Consider the following 19,562-nt stretch of genomic DNA (forward strand, 5'->3'; position numbering starts at 1 on the left):
TCAGATAAAGGATTGAGTACAATGTCTGACATTAGTAAGTAATCAATCTTTGTGTCAAGATTATTACTCATGTTATTCCCGGAAGTTGCAAAGACCACAGATTTGAGGGACCTTCAAAGTTAAGTTGGAATCCTATTACTAGGAAGAGGAGGATCTATGTACCCTGCCTTGGTAAGTTAAAGGAAAAGATGACTTTTTTTCCAGGACTCTTGTCATCCACCAGTGATGGTGACAGTGAGTGGCTGATACTCAGTGAGTCTTGGCATCTGTCTCATAAAACAGTAGGAAGAACCAGTAGGGCTGTGTGGACAAGCATGCCCCAGTGTCTGTGAGGGAAGAAATATAGGGTGGTTCACATTCATGCAGTGGTACAAAAGGCATCTGTGAATTATCTAGGCTACAGTTTATTTCTCTTTATTCTGGTACTTTGCCCACAGTGCTCCCTTCACACGATGGACAGCAATTTGAGGGGGAAAGGAAATTGAAATTTGCCTGGGCTAAGTAAGATTAGGCTTGGACACTAGTCCATTTGCCTATTCATTTATTCATTCATTTCAGGATTTGCACTAATTTCTGTCTGATTCCAAAGTCCACATTCTTGCTATGCTCAAGGGCCCTCTCATGCTCACTAAATGCAAACCGGGAGTAGGAGACAATCCAACAGTTTGTTTAAAGTTTGTTGAAATTCAAAAAAAGCTAATCATTAAGACATCCAAATCATTACAAGTGTTTCAAATAATTTCCAAGTGTTTTAATAATTTTAATACAAATAATAGGTGCCATTTGTTGAGTACTTACTGGGTGCCAAGCACTTTACATGCATTTATGTCAATTTATGTGAGTGCCACTTGATATAAACGATTACCACATACATTCCCTCAACAGTTTTACAACAACCCTTTTGGGGTAAGCAGTCCCTCCCTCATCTCCCTTCTCCCATCTCCAGTTATGAGACTCATTTTACAGACAAGGAATCTGAACTGCAGAGGAGGTCAAAGGACTTGAACAAAGTCACACCATCAGTAAATATAAGGCCTTTAGAAATCTTTGCCTGTCCAGTTTGGTTCCAGCCCCATCATGTTCAGACAAAACTCTTTGGTGTTCTCTTCATATACCCGGATCCAGTTCTTTCCAACCTACCTCAGCTGCCTCTCTAAAAATCATCTGCCAGTGATAACCCTGAACCTAACAATTCCTAGTCACCTAATCCTTAGGAAGCTGTATCCATAGTGGAACTCAACTTGACCTTGACTCTCTTTAATCAAATTGTTCAATAAACTTTTATTGGTTACCTTAGCAAAAATAGAAAATGCATTACCCAGTAAAAAAGTTGCTACAAAGTTGAAATTAAGAAGTCTATCCATGCCACGAGGAATGGATAGTATCAGGCATATTTATCCCTGACAGGAAATACTTTTTGAATACTTACCATGTGCCAGGCACCACTGGAGGGGCTGAGGTAAGGAAACAAGACAGACAAATACCCTGCCCTCATGGAGCTTCCATTCAAGTGAAGGGAGAACAAACAAGTAATAAAAAATAAAATAGGTTAAGATAGCAGTGAGCAGTATAGGGGAAATAATGCTGGATAAGGGAGATAGACAAAACAGGGAAGGAAGGAAAGTTCTTCTGGACTACGAATAGGAAGGCTCTCTGAGGAGAGGTAATTTGAGCAGAGGCCTGGGTCAAGCGAAGGAGGTAACCAGCCAGCTGCTTGAGGGTCTAGAGGTGTGGGTAGAGCAGGAAGGCACTGAGGCAGGAGCCAGTTGGGCATCCTGGAACAAGACAAGAGGGTCAGTTAGGCTGGAGTGGTGATCTGAGAAGGTTGTGAGAGGCAGGCTGAAATCATACAATACTGGATGTTGCAGGCCAAGGTTAGGAATTTGGATTTCATTTATTCTACCAACAATTCTTTGGAGTACATGGTATTTACAGAGGAAAACACTGAGTTCTAAAATGATTATACAACCTTCTCTGCCCCTATGAAATCTCACCATTCAGCTGTGGAAGTTTCATATTCTATATTCTTGCTATCAAATGAAAACACGGGTTAGTTAAGAGGAAAATGAAAATGATAGGGAAGAAGAGCCCACAGAAGAGCCCACAATCCTCCCACACCACCCTCCACCAGGAACCAGTCTTCAATAGTGCTAAATGAGTAGAAATCTCAATGAAGACTCAGGAAAATAAATGCAGTGTTCAATCCTCTCTGACCAATGCAGTTCTTTTGCACTCCCCAGAACTAGAAATACCATTCCCAAACTGCTATCCTCTCCATCCTAGTGACCATTATTTATATCACAGATATACTTCTATGTCCAACCACATTAACAATGCCAAGATAGCTTCAGAAAACAAGGAATCTTGTTGCTTGGCAAAGCCAGGGGCGGCAGATACATCAATTCCAGCTTAGGCTAGCTATTCCCTGTAATAATTCTGTACTTATACCAAATTCAGCTAAGAGGAAAAAGAAACTACAGAATTTCATAGAAAATATTAATAACAGCCCTGACACTAAAATAAAAAGGACTTAGAAATGTTTAAACTGGTTAGGCAATGCCTTCAATCGGCCTTCTCCAGAAATTCCTGATGACTGATCCCCTGTGAGTTACTGAGTGTAGAGAGGGGCTACAAAGGAAATATAGTACCAAGGTTAGGAGGTTGGGCTCTGAAGACTACCTGGGTTGAGGGGGTGGTTGTAATGGTTTAATAATGTAATTCATGTAAAGTACTTAGTGTAATGCCCAGCACATAGGAATAACTAAAAACCAAGCTGTTATTCTTATTACCATTATTGCACAGATAAATAAACCCCAGACCCTTCCTGAAGGATGGTGAAAAACATCACTAAGAAGAATACTACTAAACAGAGATGCCAGGAACAAGGGTACAGGGGAACCAAGCTGACATATCTAAAACATATTTATTGAGCACCTACTCTGGGCTCAATACTTGTGGCTAGGAATATAAATGAAGTGGACAATATGACTTATGCCCTGGAGAAATTCACTACAACTTTCCTTTCACTAATGGATGGTTCTGAATCAAATAAGTAGTTCATAAGCATCCATGTGTAGTGTCACACAAAACATAAATGGAGTTTCTGCTTTTAAAAAATAGCTCTTTGGAGGATGCTGGGTGGCTCAGTCAGTTAAGTGTCTGACTTCGGCTCAGGTCATGAACTCCACAGTTCGTGAGTTTGAGCCCCACATCAGGCTCTCTGCTGTCAGCGCGGAGCCTATTGGGATCCTCTGTCCTCCTCTCTCTCTGCCCCTCCCCTGCTCCTTTGTGCTCTCTCTCTCCCAAAAATAAATAAACATTGAGCTCTGGGGTTAGAACAGACAACCCATCTAGGGAGATAAGGTTCAACCAGAAGAAACAGTAGGAAAACAAGCTAAGCATGAGAAGGTGTGAGGGCAGGGTATAAATGTTACAGAAACCAGAGACAAGAGAGAATAATGGGGGCCAGAGAGATCCAAGAGGGTTTCATTAAACAGGGGACAGAGAGTGAGGTATCTTCCTTAGCACAGTGATTAGGTTGCCATCCAGAGCAGGCAGTCTTCTTAGCTGGTAAAATGATGCTGCTGTTAAAGAAATTGAAATATGACACAGAGGTACATAAACAGAACTTGCATGAAATGAAATCTGTTTCATATGAGACTGTAGGATGTAGTAGAAAGAGCATGGACTTAGAGCCACAAGGCCTCGGTGATTATTGTCTGTGAAATCCTGGGTAAATTATTCCTTCTGAAATACATAAATGTTTGTGAATAAGCAAAGTAAATAGAAATTAAATTATTATACACTGTTTAAATCAGGTACAGCTCTATGGACAGCAAAACCAATCTCTGATCCTAGAAGGGAAAATGTCTGTGAAATGAAAAAGGGATTACTTTTAATTCATTTCATCCAGGGGAGCCAAAACAGAATAGGCCATCCTTTTTGGGAAAACTTATCTGTAGACTTCCATGTAAATCCATAGCCATCTCAACTGAATACTTGCAAGAAGATCCATGGGTTTCATACAACCATGTGTGTGATGTTCAGAAACGGAATTCAAAACTCAACTCTTGATCACCTACTACGCATTAGATTCTGGGATAGGCAACAGGTATATTTTGATGAAAAAGACACCATTCTTGTGCCCCTGCAGAGTTCACAGGCAGTTAACCATGCTGTTCTAACATGGTGCCAGAACTCCTTCTACTACCTACTACTAGACAGCATAGACTTTAACCCCTAAAACCTCCAGCCATTGGTTCCAGGTTAGTCTTAACTGCTCCCCCTTAAAAGCCTTTTCAAAATAAAAGATGGAGGTTCACCAACTCCCCTGAACCTGATTACCCCATCTCCTCCACCCCAAAACCAGTCCAACTAGAATGCTCTTCCCCAAATACATTTCTTATTCTATGTCTAGTCATGTCTACTTTTTTTATCTCAGAAACACCTTCAGGGTCACCTGGGTGGCTCAGCCAGTTAGGCATCCAACTCTTGAGCTCAGCTCAGGTCTTGATCACTAGGTCATAAGCTCAAGCCCCACATTGGGCTCTGCACTGGGCATGGAGCCTACTTTAAAAAAAAGGGGGTGGGGGGAAGACCTCCATTTCCCACCCTCATCTCTCCATAATCCTGACCACCTAAAACAACACCCCTAGGTCTCTCCCCCCTAACCTGTATTATTTTATTTAATAGTTTATTAGCTTGTTATTTATATGCCTGTCCTGCTAGAATGTAAGCTGTGTCCCCAGCACCTACCACAGTGCCTGGATGCAGTTAGTACTCACAGAACATACAAATTCTATATCACTTGATACCTTTCTGACAATATCTGTCCCTTTTGGCATGGTAATATTATATGTGTACTCATATGCATAAATATGTCTTCCCTACATGGTAGTAAATTCCTTGAGGGTTTGTCTGTTTCACCTCTGTATCCTCTAATACCCATGATAAAGTGTTTCCTTGATTAATGCTATTGAATAAATAATGTGGTCTCTTGCTTAAGACCTGTAGAATAAATAAATAATATGATCCCCTTCTCTTCAGACTTCTTAATCTTGACTTTGTCAAACCTCTGCCTCAATCCTCAGAAATATGAACATAATTTGAGTGGTAACATGGAAAAGTTAAGGACCTTTTAACCACATTTCTTCTGCTTATTTTTAAGAACTATACTTGACCACCAAGTTTAAAGGTTATTTTTTCCCCATCCAGCAAACCCTTACCTGGTACAGCTTTTGCAAACACCTATCAATTTCTTGGGGGTAAAAAGTGAATCAAACCTTTAAAAAGCATGCACTCTTCCAGAGTGCACCAATCTCTGCTTGCTGTGGGTATAGCTATTTTTATCAGGTGATACTGTGATATTCCTTTTCAACACATGATATTCACTCTTTCAAGCTGTTCGACACTGTTCTATTTGGTTTTATGTTACATCAATGAGACAGTTTGAGGGAAAAGGAAAAATGGGACATGCTATATTTAGTAGCACCACTAAAACCCTAAATAAAAACTACCCAGTGTACATCCAGGACCCTACCTTCCAACCCAAGATTAAGGCCAAATAGGAAATGCCTTTATCCAGGAGATATTTTTCCTAAGAATGTTAATTACAGAAAGCCATTTGCAGTGTCTCTAAAACTTTAAGGAGTTAAAAGTCATACATAAAAGTCACAGAAAGGCCAAAATATTACTGTATGTATTTGTATTTTCATAGTATTTTCACTCTGGGAAGTATCAGCCTAATTAGATTTTAAAATGATAACACATCTGGTTACACATCTGGACAAGATGAGTTTGAGGCAGTCATGTGACAACTATGAAACGCTGGTTAACAAGCACTAAGAAGAACAAAATTCAAGAAGATTTAGGCTGGAGTATCAATGTCTCTACATAAAGACATACTGTGAAACTAGCCACATCTTCACCCCTCCTTGTATCCATGCCCTTTGCAATGTGACTTTGTAGATCTTACTATCAAGAGATGTAATCTTTTTTCCCCATGCCTGTATCTGGGCTGGTCTTGTGATGTGCTTTGGCCAACAGGATGCAGTAGAAATCCCAGTATGTCAGTTCTTGCTTACTTTCATTCTTTATTGGATTCATGCCTACCTGTCATGTGAACAAGCCCTGACTGTCCTTCCAGAGAAAGAAAGACTATGGAAAACATCCCAGTGATCCCTGGGAAGACCATCCTGGAACAGCCTGTAGCCCACTGACCCTACACATGTGAGAGAGCCCAGCCAAGATCACAGAGCTACCTTCCTGCCCTAGACCTGACTGCAAATGTATGAATGAGCACAACTGACATCAAAAGAACTGTCCAGCTGATCTGTATACCCATGTGCAATTATAAACACTCACTGTTTTAAACCACTAAATTTTAGAGTGGTTAATTATATAGTAATAGGCAACTGATACAAGTAACAATAAATAAAACAACCTATCAGGAGCCTTACTATGTGCCTAGCACTATGCTAATAAGCATCTTACAGGGGTTGTTTCATTTCTTTCTCACAGTAACTTTATGCAGTAAATATTACTATCCCCATTTTACAGATGACAAAATTGTGGTCCAGAGAGTTTAAGTTGACTTCCCCAATGTTGTATAGCTAGCAGAAAATGGGGCCAAAATTCAAATCAGACAGTACAACTCTAGAGCAGCACTCAAGCCCCAAAAAAGGATCTTCTACTTAATCCAAGATAAATAAGTAACTTTCTTCCAGTCTTTTCTACAACAAATAATCTGTCCTAACCTTTCCCTGTCCTTCTGATTTTTCCAACACAAAGAGCTATTTCTATGAAGAATAACCTTAACAGCAGTGATTTAATTTGCTGATATATTATCTCATTTAATCCTTAAACAAACCTGTGAAGTTTCTATCATCAACTTTGTTTTAAAAAGAAGAGGAAAAAAAACGAAGGGGGGGAGGAGCTCAGATAAACTAATCCACCTCCCTAAGTCACACAGCCTGTGAGCAGCCTCATAGGGCTGTAACTCCAAGTCTGATAACTCCAGAGCGCAGGCTCATGCTGCCTGGCTGCTCTTCTGAACCACCTCTGGGTTCTCCAAGCAGTTCAATCTTTCCTGCAGTTCATTCCCCTGTGGCCCAATTGTTTCATTTAGCAAATATATACCAAATACTTCCTATCTGCACCAGCCATAAAAATGGCTCCTGAGGAGGATTCAAAGCATTTAACTCCATGTTCTCTGCCTTCAAGGAACTCACAATCAGTTGGGGATTCAAGACTGAAGTACACAAAAAGACTGAAATTTAAGAAGTATTAGTAACTGTCAAATGAATGGAATAAGCAGTCAGATTCCAGAGTTCAAAGGAAAGTGAGAGAAACATGGACTGGCAAGGCTTCACATGGGAGGGACCATGACGGATGCACAGGATGGGAGTTTCCTGTGGGAGCACAGTCTTCCATTGCTGTAGGAATATGATTTTGTCGTAGGGTTGTCATGGTGATTGCTTCTTCAAGATATCCACATGGTGACTATTCAAATCTGGTTGGTTTGGACAAGAGTAATTCCTTGCAGGGGGGCAAAAAAGACTCATCTGAGAGGTGCCTGGCTGGCTTAGTCAGTAGAGCATGCGATTCTTTATCTTAGGGTTGTAAGTTCAAGCTCCACATTGGGTGTAGAGATTACTTAAAGATAAAATAGAATCTTAAAAAAAATACTCATCTGAGAGTCCTAGCATATCCAAAACTTGGAAGGGTTAATAACTGGATTCTGGAAGCTTGAAGCAACTACCAGCTCATGACAATCAACAGATTCAGAAAACAGACAATAAGTCTAGACATTGTCTAGACCAGTCCCATTAGGTAGTAAAAAAGATGGAAAGGGGCGCCTGGGTGGCGCAGTCGGTTAAGCGTCCGACTTCAGCCAGGTCACGATCTCGCGGTCCGTGAGTTCGAGCCCCGCGTCAGGCTCTGGGCTGATGGCTCGGAGCCTGGAGCCTGTTTCCGATTCTGCGTCTCCCTCTCTCTCTGCCCCTCCCCCGTTCATGCTCTGTCTCTCTCTGTCCCAAAAATAAATTAAAAAAAAAAAAGTTGAAAAAAAAAAAAAAAAAAAAAAAAAAAAGATGGAGAGAAGGACCAAGAAGAAATGCAAGGCATGCATAATGCATACAAAATGTCAGCAGCTTGTGTTTCAGCTTTTGAGAGTCAGGGAAAAATTAGCTACCAATAAAACACCTGCATTTGAGAAAACTCAACCTGTTTCATTTCCAGATTATTTTTTTCTGTTCTCAGAATCCAGGAGAGGCCCTTCTTGTTCTGACACAATTTAGCTTCCCAGGATTACCTCTTGCCATCTAAGCCCTTCCATGCTACAATGCACTGGCTACATTGTGATGCTTGCATTTTCTCAGCATACCTAGCTCTATCACACACCCATGCTGTTCCTGGTCTCTGGGGCTTTACATAGAGCCGTTCCTTCCACTGGATCTCTCATCTCCTTTATGCACCCTATGCATCCTTGGTTTAAACCTTCCAGGTTGAACAGAAGAAAAACAAATCCTGTGGGGGAAAAAACCACCATAAAGGAGGAAACAGGCTGGTACAGTAGGCCTAAAACCTCGATGCGATCAGTGGTTCCAGGTACAGTGGGAGGTTCTAACTGAAAGCCACATTTAACAGTGCAAGAAAAGGTGTGTGATAATGAAATAACTCTGCCACTAGGAGCCCATGTCACAATATCATGGGATCCCTACAAAAGCAGGTAGACATAAAAAGAGGAAAATGCTTGGGGCACCTGGGTGGCTCAGTCGGTTAAGCATCTGACTTAAGATCTATATAAAGAGATTTGACCATCTATTCTGTTTTTAACTGCACTGGTAGTATATGATAGACAAACTTGAGGGCACAAAATAACCTTTATTTGAATTTTGCATCATAGTATAATATTTTTAAAAATAATTTATCAAGGCGAAATTTACATATTATGAAATTAACCATTTTAAAGTGAACAATCAGTGGCATTTAGTACATTCACAATGTTGTTCTCTCTAGTTCTATCTAGTTCTAAAACATTTCAATCACTCCAGAGTAAAACCCCTTTGCTCATTTAGCAGTTTCTCTCCATTCCCACTCCCATAACTAGTCCCTGGCAACCACCAATCTCCCTTCAAATTCTTTGGACTTTTCTATTCTGGATATTTCATATAAGCACAATCATGTGTCACCTTTTTTATCTGGCTTCTTTCACTTCTTTCAGTGTATTTTGGAGGTTCATCCATGTGGTAGCCTGTACCAGAACTTCATTCCTTCTCATAGCTGAAGAATATTTCATTATATGTATATACCATAATGTTTATCCAGTCATCCGTTGATGGACATTTGACTGTTTCCACCTGATGGCTATCATGAAGAGTGCACTATAAACATGTGTGTACATGTACCTGAATAACTGTTTTCAATTCTTATGGGTACCCATGTAGGAGTGGAACTGTGGAGGTCATATGGTAATTCTATATTTAACATTTTGATGAACCGACCAACTTTTCCACAGTTGTTGCATCACTTTATAATCCCACTGGCAATATATGAGGGTTCTAATTTCTCCACCTCTTCACCAACACATTATTATTATTATTAATTTTTATTTTTATTATGGCCATGCTAGTGGATGTGAAGTGATATCTCATCATGGTTTTGATCTGCATTTCACTAATGACTAATAATGTTAAACATTTTTTATGTGCTTTTTGGCTATTTTTTAACTTACATGACAATCAGGGATACAAATTTAAGTTATAATTCAATTGCATATGGGACTCCCAAATGCAAATAATGCAACTGAGGTGATGATTGAACAGATACCTACTGTGAGCTTCACTAAGTTCGTCCATGTACAGGTCATGATAACCACACCACAACTCACTAAGTTTTAGTTTAGTTGTTTTCTTTTCAAACATTGATTGTAAAAATGGGTTTCCATTTCAGAAATCTTATCTTTAAATCAGAAATATATGATGCCTAAGAAAATGTAAGTTCCACAAGTGCAGTAATTTTTATCTATATCATTCTCTCTGAATAAGGTACATACTAAGCACTCAACTAATTAAAAAAATCAAATTGACTATCTGGCCTCAGAGACTGTAACTAAATGTAGATAGTAAAGTAGAAGGATGCATCTACAGTAACTCCTTAGCATTTTTCTGCTCAGGTTCACTGGGTAAATGATGATGCCATAAACTAGGATAATGAACACAAGAACAAGAACACTTATAATAAAGAAATTATCTCAGAAGTCTTACCATTGGTTCAGAGTTCCATTTTTACTTTTGTTCTTCAGTTTTAATGCTCCTTTTATACCACTCTTTTTTAAAGTTTATTTGAGAGAGAGAGAGAGAGAGAGAGAGAGAGAGAGAGAGAGTGTGTGTGTGTGTGTGTGTGTGTGTGTGTGTGCACGTGCACACACAGGGGAGGGGCAGAGGGAGAAGGAGAGAGGGAATCCCACGCAGGCTCCACTCTGTCAGTGTAGAACCCAATGAGGGGCTCCATCTCATGAACCAAGAGATCATAACCTGAGCTGAAATCAAGAGTCAGATGCTCCACTAACTGAGCCACCCCAGAGCCGTTATACTACTCTTTTTATGCAGAAAATGTAAGAGAAAAGCGACAGAATTTTCTACAAACATAAGGTAATAATAACACTGCTACTCACAAACATTTCTCACCTTAATTTTTTGTGGTTTGCTTTTTCTTCTTATAGGTCCTATCCTGTCCTCATCCATGCTGAATATCACTCCATCCCACATATGTCAAATTTTCCATAGGAAAAAAAAAAGACTATTATGACAGTCTTTACAGTACAGGTTATCCCAATTTCGTTTGGCAACTTTATTACGTCTCTTCTGTCTTATGAATCAGAGAATGTCCCACTGAACAGAACTTATCTAGAAAAGCAGATAAGCAAAAAACTGATCTAGAACTTATCTAGAAAAGCAGAAAAGCAGGTCCATTGTGATGCCATATGACAACATTTTGTAACTAGAGGACAGATCACTGAATTTTTGTTTACTTCGATCACTTCTCCCTTGTAGAGTGTGATTCTCCCATTTCAAAAATCAGAAAAAATAATTCAAACTTACTTTAATTTGGTAAAAATGTTTGATACCACTTGTATTTTGAAATTATTTTACTATAAAAATATTATAACCTTGCATAATATACACCTGAGAAGAATAGATCACATCTTCAGAGGAGAGAGAAATACTATTTCAACACACAGTAAGAGTGTCCCATGTATACTAAAATTTTTTCTTCTGCCCTATGTCTCCAAACAACATAGTAATTTGACTTCAAATTACAGTATAGTATTGCAGTTAGTATCATTTTCCCCTCAACAAGTGATAGTATGAGTGGACAGGGAGAGTTTGTAGTACAAAACACTCACTTGTAATACAAACTTGGGATCTGACTTCTATTATTACAGTTATGCACCAGGCACTTTCAGGAACACTAGCTCCAATGACCTGAGTAAGATCCTCAAAACTGCTGCTTCCCAGATGACCCTTTGTTGAGAAATTCATGCTGTGAGAACTAAAAGATCTTTAATATCAGAGATGTAGGGAAAAGATGGCCAACTCATCTTCAGGGGGAAAAAATAAAAGAAAAATCCCTTCTATAATAGCAGCAGAGCAAGCTAATACAGGTCAACCACAGGTGTCTATACATTGAGTAAGAGGCCAGAGTTGTACAGAGTCCTACTCAGGCTTCTAGCAGCAAAAACATGACTCTATGGCATGGACTCCCTAATTCGAAACTCTAGTTGATGACAACCCCGAATTTTTGCTTTTTATCTTTTCCTTGCTACCACCCTCACCTCATCTTTCTGACATTTTAATTCAAATCAGTAAAAACAACTTCAAAACTTTTCTTATAAAGGTTTTGGTTGAAGGGCCTTATACTAAGTCATTTGCTCAATAAATATTTGTTGATTGTCCACTAAGTAGAGGGTCCCAGAACTCAGTAGAGGGTCCACTAAGTAGAGGGCCCCAGAACTCAGGAGATAGAGTGATGAATAAAATCCATTTCTGTCCTTGGGGTGCCTGGGTGGCTCAGTCAGTTAAGCGTCTGACTTCAGTTCAGGTCATGATCTCACAGTTTGTGGGTTCAAGCCTGTGTCGAGCTCTGTGTCTCCCTCTCTCTCTGCCCCTCCCCAGTTTGTGCTTTCTCTCTCTCTCTCTCTCTCTTTGAAAAATAAACATTAAAAAAATTTTTTTAATCCATATCTGTCCTCAAGAAGTTTGGCTTCTTTCCTCAAGTGTGGCAATTCTGCCTGCAGGGGCAACAACGTTTCATGTGATGATTTCCAACAGAACTCTGATGGGTAAGTGGTTCTCCTGACAGATACTGGGGCTCAGGGCAAGGGTAGTTGATTTTGTAGGCAGAGAGAACAACAAATGCAAATAAGCAAAAGCAAATATGAAGCATGTTTGGTCAACTGCAAATAATTTAATATTGTAGCAAGTGGAGGATTTGAATTGGAGAAAATGAAGGGGCATGAGGTTAAATATAAAGGTAAGGATAGATGGAGAATGACAAACCAACAGCTTGGGCTTTATCCTGTGGAGAGTGGGGGACAGGGAAATGATCTCTAAGTTGAGATCTACAACTTAGAGACAATGTATGGTGCTGGGGAACAGTTGGAGGGGAAGAGACAGGAAGGTAAGACAATGTGTAAAGAGGACTTCATGGTAGACCAGTAGAGAGATGAAAAAGGAAAATCACAGATTATTCACATTGTCCTTATTTTTCATCACCCTGAATAACCAAAAGCAAACAGTCTAATTGCTTCCTGATGTTGTCTCCATGCTTTTCTTATGAAGATATGATATGTTAAGGATTTTGTCTGGGGGCAAGAAAGTGAATAATATTTCTTTCTAAAGAGCCCTATTCTTTACACAAAAGCCTTTCCACATTTAAGGAAATACCAATAAATAATATCCCATATAATATACTTTTAATCGGAGACCAAAGTAGAAAGGCTTTTCAATAGTATCCACCAGCTGGAATATATTCCTCTGTGGTATATTTAAAATTAATTGTGCCTCTGAGTCACAAAAATAGGATTCAAGTCCCTATTCCATCATTTACCAGATTTCTCTCATTGGCAAGTCACCCAACTTCTCTAGGTTGTCATCTTTAAAGCTGTGCCTCAGTCAGGGTCCCAGACAGGAAATGGAGGGCACACTCAAAGCGTAAAATTAGGCAGGGTTTAATGAAGAGAATTCATCAAGGGAGATGAAGCACCCCAGGCTGGCAGAAGTGGAGACCCTTTGCCATCCCTTAGACCTTAGAAAATCCAGAGAGAAAGCTACAGTTGTAGGATGGTAGGGGTTGTGGCCTTCACACACTACTATTAACCAATAGCCTAGCATGGAACTGAATTTCTTTCTGCCCTCAGATATCCTGCTAGTACACCACTGGCTGAATCCTTCCCAAAGCAAAAGGACAATGGACCTCACTGATGCAATCTATGAAAGGCAGCCTCCAAAGCCAGAGAAAGGATGGGGAAAAGGGTAGAGAATAGATCTAGAGAGCAAATGGAAGACACTCAGTCCAAAAATGTAATAATGGCTCCCCACCTTCACATAGATATGTTGTGAGGGACAAATATGTAAAAAAATTCTTCATAAACTGTAAATAAAGTAAACAAATATGATAATTATGGGATCCATCCAATAAGAAGTAAACAAGAAAATGCTATGGTGTGGGAATCCTGAGGTTGACACATCTCAAGCTTTCCAATCAAAAGTATCCCCTACACTGGAATTTTTACTTTCTGCTTAAAAATTTAAGTCATGAGGACACAAACCAAATTGAAAAGGAATTTTTCAGTACCAAATGTTTAAGTCAAAGTGAAAAACTGATTCCCTAGTGAGGTCAGTGTGACAACAGTAAGGCAAGACTCAGTCATCTGCACATCAGCATCTCCATGTTAGTTTCCTGCCCTTCCCCTTTCCCAGCTCCAATTCTAACTTTTGCTGGCGCCAGAATCAGCAACAATTCTAGAAGTGATTCCATTTTTTATTGTGGTTCAGAACCAGTTCTTAAAAGCACCAATACATTTGTTAAAGAAACATTCAGGAAGCATTTGCAGAGCCCCTACAATGTGCGTAGTATATAGGTTAAACATCTATCTACTTAGCAGTGTATGATGAACCATGACAAAATTTATTCAGCATACAAACATTATAATCCAATTTATAATCTTTTTTTCCTTCTTGTTCACTCCTCTCTAGCCTAGAGTGACTTTCTTGCTGTTCCTTGAAGCCTTCTAGGTACACTCCTGCCTTAGGGCCTCTCCTCTGGCTGTTCCCTCTGCTTATTCTCCAGGGAGACATATGGCTAACTTCTTTACTGCCATCAAGTTTGTTCAGATAATACCTTCTCAATAAGGCCTGCTCTATTCAAGACTGCAATCCCCCACCCAAGCTCCTCATCTCCTTTATCCTATTGTACTTCCTCCAAGCCCAGAGCACTTACAACCTTCTAACATGCTATATAATGTACTTGCTTATTATGGCTACTTTTAATGTCTATCTCCCCTTGCACCCTTATTGACAGGGATATTTGAATTTTGTTCACTGCATTATCCCAAGCACCTACAACTGAGCCTTGCCCATACTGGACACTCAACAAACATTCACCGAATGGATGAGTCAGTTAATTATCCGATCAGTCATGTGAAATGAGGCTCAGTGATATTAGCAATTTTTTTCTTAATGGAAAATTTTAAAGTCAAAAAAAGAAAGTTTTGTTGGCATTGCATTTTAAACCTAATAGCCTCACCTCAACTATGATTTGTTCCAAGTTTTTGCTTGTAGGTAAAAACTGATATAAGTGATGATTAATCCCCATTATAATTAAATATAAAACCTGCAACATTTCTATTAAAAGAAATGTAAGATAAAGAATAAAGCTGGTACTATAAAAGATAATAAGTGCCTGTAATTAACATGCTGTGGATAACTGTAAACTCTATCATTATACAAATAAAATGTAAAAATTCTTAAAGCAACTGGGAACACTGCAGCAGCTGCAACATCAACACTAGCCACTTTGCCAGTTTGTTCAGAGGCTGTGCAAATTAGCACAAACTGATAGTAACACACAGAATGCATTTGAGAGCCATTTTTGCACAACATAAGTTTAGTTTTTTTTCTTTAGATAAAATATCATATCCTGATGCGTGAACATGAAGAACCAAGATGAACCTCAAACTGGTAAGGGGAATAAACCATGAAGTGGGCAATTTAGGTACCTCTGAGTAAACTATCTCTAGGCTTTGATTTAAGGAACAAAGGTTGTTTGTGCAGTAAATTTGGGTCCATAAATTCATGGTTTGAATATGTACAAAATATGTATAAAGGTATTAGTATAATTATTTTGTTGGAGAGATACCTGGAAAGTCAAACAAGAGCTCAAAAGACAGCACTAAGTATAAAGGTATCAGAGGAGTAAGTGGTTTCTTTCCAGAGAGCCAAACCTTCTACCTCCGTTATCCAAAGTGCTAAAAAGGCAGAAAGATTAGGAATCTGCTGTATAGCTATCTTTCCCAATCAATGAAGGACATGATTTTTAGTGGACCCATGCATGGAATACTCAGCTTAGACAATGACCCTAACTCTGCCTCAGTTGTAATTGGCCTTACATGTAAAAGGTGTGTGTGTATGTGATGGATATGTTTGGGTTTCTCACTGCAGTAGGGAACTACACCATTTAGATCAAAATTGAACTGTTCTAAAACAAGAATCAAAATCTGACTTGTTTCATATTCTATTGTTGAGCTATTTTGAAAGAACCAACACAGCTTTTTACTAGATACCATGTGTTGTGGGCTGACCTATAACCTCCCAGAATTAATATGTTAAAGTCCTAAACACCTATCACCTCAGAATATGATTATTTGGAGATAAAGCCTTTAAAGAGGTAGTGGTTAAGGTAAAATGAAGTCATACGAGTGAGCCCTAATTCAAATATGAGTAGTGTTTTTATAAGAAAATGTGATTAGGGCACATACACACACAGAGAAAAGACCATGTTAAGATAAAAAGACAACCATCTTCTAGCCAAGGAGAGAGGCTTCAGGAAAACACCTGTTTTTCACATCTTTATAGTGAATTGACATTAAAATATACATAATGTTGATTTCTGACCTCCAAAAAAAGATGAATATGAATCTATCAGTTTTAATAATAACATCTAGCATATATTAGCATTTACTACATGCCTGGTGCTGTGCTAAAAACATGTTAGGTATCTCACTTAAGTATGAACAATACAAAGAATTTACTGAAAGCAAGAAAAGGGATAGAAAATGACTCTGGCCTTTCAGGAACTGTGCCTACTTGATGGATATATTATGTAAACAAGCACTACTGGATCAAATAAAACATTTTAATCTGATTTTAAAAAGCTATTTAGTAAAAACTAATGCTATATGTAAGTTTCAAATTAAGTAGCATCTCAGCACAAGCCACACAATCATTCTTCTTCATAGACCATCAGTCCTGGCAACAACCTGAAAAATGAGAGTGCCTTCTATGACCCAACATAAACTTATGAAGAACATATGCTCATATGCAGAGAGGCCTCTGGAAATGAATCACTAGATTAAGCAGAATTAGGTTGGTATGTCAGCTACCACCTCCATAAAGATATATACTTAACATATTGGGAGATTAATTTTCTTAATTAACTTTATTGAGATGTAATGCACATACAACCAAATGCACAGATCTTAAGGGTTCAGTTTTGATGAGTTTTGACAAATGGATACACCCTTCTAATCAACACCCCAATCAAGATATAGGATATTTTAATCACCCCAGACAGTTCCCTCCTGCCCTTTGCAGTCAACCTCTCTATCCAACCATAGGTAGGTAGGTATTTTTAAGTAGATATAATAATAGTGATGGTAATAGCTATTGCTTAATGATAGTGAACAATAGGAGTATTTGCTGAGTGCCTAATGCCAGGCACAGTACTTATATAGTATTCTATTTAATTCCCTGTTGAAGGTTGGTATTATCCCCTTTGATCTACTGGGAATAAAAAGGGAGGGATGGTAGGACCAATAAATTAATTATGCAAGGTCAGATAACTACTGAGTGGTGAGATGAGACCTGAACCAAGAACATCTGAGTTAGAATCCCTTATGTTAAACTATATTGCCTCTACACAAATGCTAAGGTGTTCTCTGTTAATTCAAAACGCACACTACATAGTGGAATTAGTGAGGCCACCAGCTCTACATCACAGCCTCACCACATCCAAGTACCTCATCTTAACAAGCAAGCAAAGGCTTCAGTGTCTTATACTAATGATAACTAAAGAGGATTACTTGCAAATTCTTTAACTGAAAACCTGCTTGTAAATCCCTCACATATTTCTAAAGTAGTTGGGAGAGGGGGAAAATCCTCTATATAGGTGGGTGGGTCACAACTCCATCAGTCCCAAAGAATGGTTAGTGGTTTAGAAAATGAATGGAAGGAACCCAACCATCCACTTGTTCTTAGTCAACCACAGTGCCACAGCCCACTTTACCCAAGGACCACAAGGAAAGGCAGTGTGCAGCACTGCACTGTCATTTTTTATGGATTTGTGGAGGCAAACATCTGGATTGAACCTTTTGATTCTTCATTACACTAATTTTATTCAGTTTAAAATTCTACCCACTCACATTTACAAAACACTTCACACAGACTACTTCCCTCATGAATGAAGTTCCATTCAAAACTTTAAAACATCAAACTTATTCTGAAATGACTGAGGTTAAAACTTATTCAGTGTCAATTTGCAAGTGTTATAAAATATAAAAAACTAGACACAAATGCAAGACAGAAAGGGAGGCAGCCTCTTTAAGGGGTACTACTAAAATAAAGCAGCTAGGGGTGCCTGGGTGGCTCAGTCCAATGAGCATCTTGATGAGACTCTTGATTTTGGCTGAAGTCATGATCTTGAGGTTCAGGGGACAGAGCCCCCCTCCCCCCCCCCCCCCGCCCCCCCGCCCCAGGCTCTGCACTGACAGAGCTAAGCCTGCTTGGGCTTCTCTCTCTCTCTCAAAAAATAAATAAACATTTTAAAAAATAAAATAAAATAAAGCAGTTAGGTAAGGGGCACAGATAGGCTTTCAGGATCCCACAAGGCTCTTGACAAACTGCGTTATGGAGGCAGTATTTGAATCCCCAAGAGGAAGATTTTATGAGAATTACCACCGTTGAACGATACCAGCTAACACCTTGGGAATCAGTAAGACTCACTTTTCCCCAAACCTGGAGGTGTTTCCTAGAAGCCCTTACCCTTGGTTTCCCTGTAGTCACCTAAATCCCTTAAGATATGTTGGGGGAGGGGAGGTTCTCTTCCTTTTAGAAACGAATTCGTCTCCCGTAAATTAAAGACTTCAGGACGTGTGTTTACTGAATCCCCAACGTTTGACAACCCCCAGCCCAAAGAGAAAACAACAATCAGAAAACACTGATAGCCCCTAGCCAACACCTGAGCCTTCTTTTTCCTCCGCTAAACGAGAGCAGTGCTTAGTGCAACAGAAGCGCCCTCTCAATCTCATCCAGAAATATCCCAAACCCAGGTCCACAGCTGCCAGTAATGGGGGGAAACCATTGGAGAGTGCAGCTTCTCAACAATTAACGGGAGTCACACAGAGAGACAGGCCCCCGGAGGATCCATGCCCGCTCGCCCAGCACCCTGGGGCCTTGCTCGCTCGAAGCCGCCCGGACTTTTTGGCGCCACCAGCTAGTTCAGCAAAACCACTCCGAGGACAGCTCTCGAAAGGCGCAGAGGGGAGTGGCGCAGGGCGGCGGCTTCTCCGCGAGGGCACTGCCCGCAGTTGCGGGAGAGAAGGCGCGCGCCCACCCAACTTTCGGTTGTCTCCCCAGAGGCCAGGGGAGTCTCGGGAGGCCAGCGGGGGAGTGACCCGGAGCCCAGAGGGAACAGAGCTGCCAGATGGGCGAGGGAGGGGTCTCCAGGAGTCCTCCGACCAAAGGCGCGCGGCGCGATTCCCAACTGCAAGGGCTCCCACTCCCTCCGTGGGAATCGGGGTGGCCGGACTGGGCGCCGGGGGCAGCCGAGTCCCGGCCACGTGGCCGCGTGGCCGCCAGCTCCCATGACAGCGGGTGGGCGGGGCGTCGGGGGCGCGGGCCGATCAGAGGCGCGGCTACCTGATTCTTGAGGCGCATCTTCCTGGCGGTGCGGTCCGGCAGGAGGCGGCAGCTGCTGGGCGCGACACGGCGAGCTGGGCGCGGGGCGCGGCGCGCGGCGCGCGGGGGTACGTCCGCTGAGTCGCACAGCGCTCGCTAGCTCGCTCGCTCGCCCGCCCAGCGCGGCGCGGCCGCTTCGCCACCCCCGCCGCCGTCGCTGCCGCCACCCCCACCGTCGCCTCCAGGGGGCGCCCCGCGCGAGAGACGGAGGACTGGCCCCTGTGAGGCAGGCTCCCTTTGTGGTCCTGGCGCTTGGCCTGGAATCTATGCTGGAAAAGGTGAATGAATAAAACTTCTCCCTTTCCTCCAATACTGCTGCCTGTTCTT

General features: G+C 40.7%; 1 protein-coding gene across 1 annotated transcript in view; it reads right to left on the reverse strand.

Moving 5' to 3' along the window:
• The window catches only part of ELAVL4 (ELAV like RNA binding protein 4), a 142,995-nt gene extending 123,670 nt beyond the window's left edge, over window positions 1-19,325 (reverse strand). Inside the window, exon 1 of the mRNA XM_058717432.1 lies at window positions 19,197-19,325. Coding sequence (XP_058573415.1) covers window positions 19,197-19,214 — 18 coding nt within the window. The 5' untranslated portion in view covers window positions 19,215-19,325. The remainder of the gene's footprint in view (window positions 1-19,196) is intronic.
• Between the last annotated feature and the right edge of the window lie 237 nt (window positions 19,326-19,562).

Source organism: Neofelis nebulosa, chromosome 2 (assembly GCF_028018385.1).
Source record: "Neofelis nebulosa isolate mNeoNeb1 chromosome 2, mNeoNeb1.pri, whole genome shotgun sequence".
Taxonomy (NCBI): domain Eukaryota; kingdom Metazoa; phylum Chordata; class Mammalia; order Carnivora; family Felidae; genus Neofelis; species Neofelis nebulosa.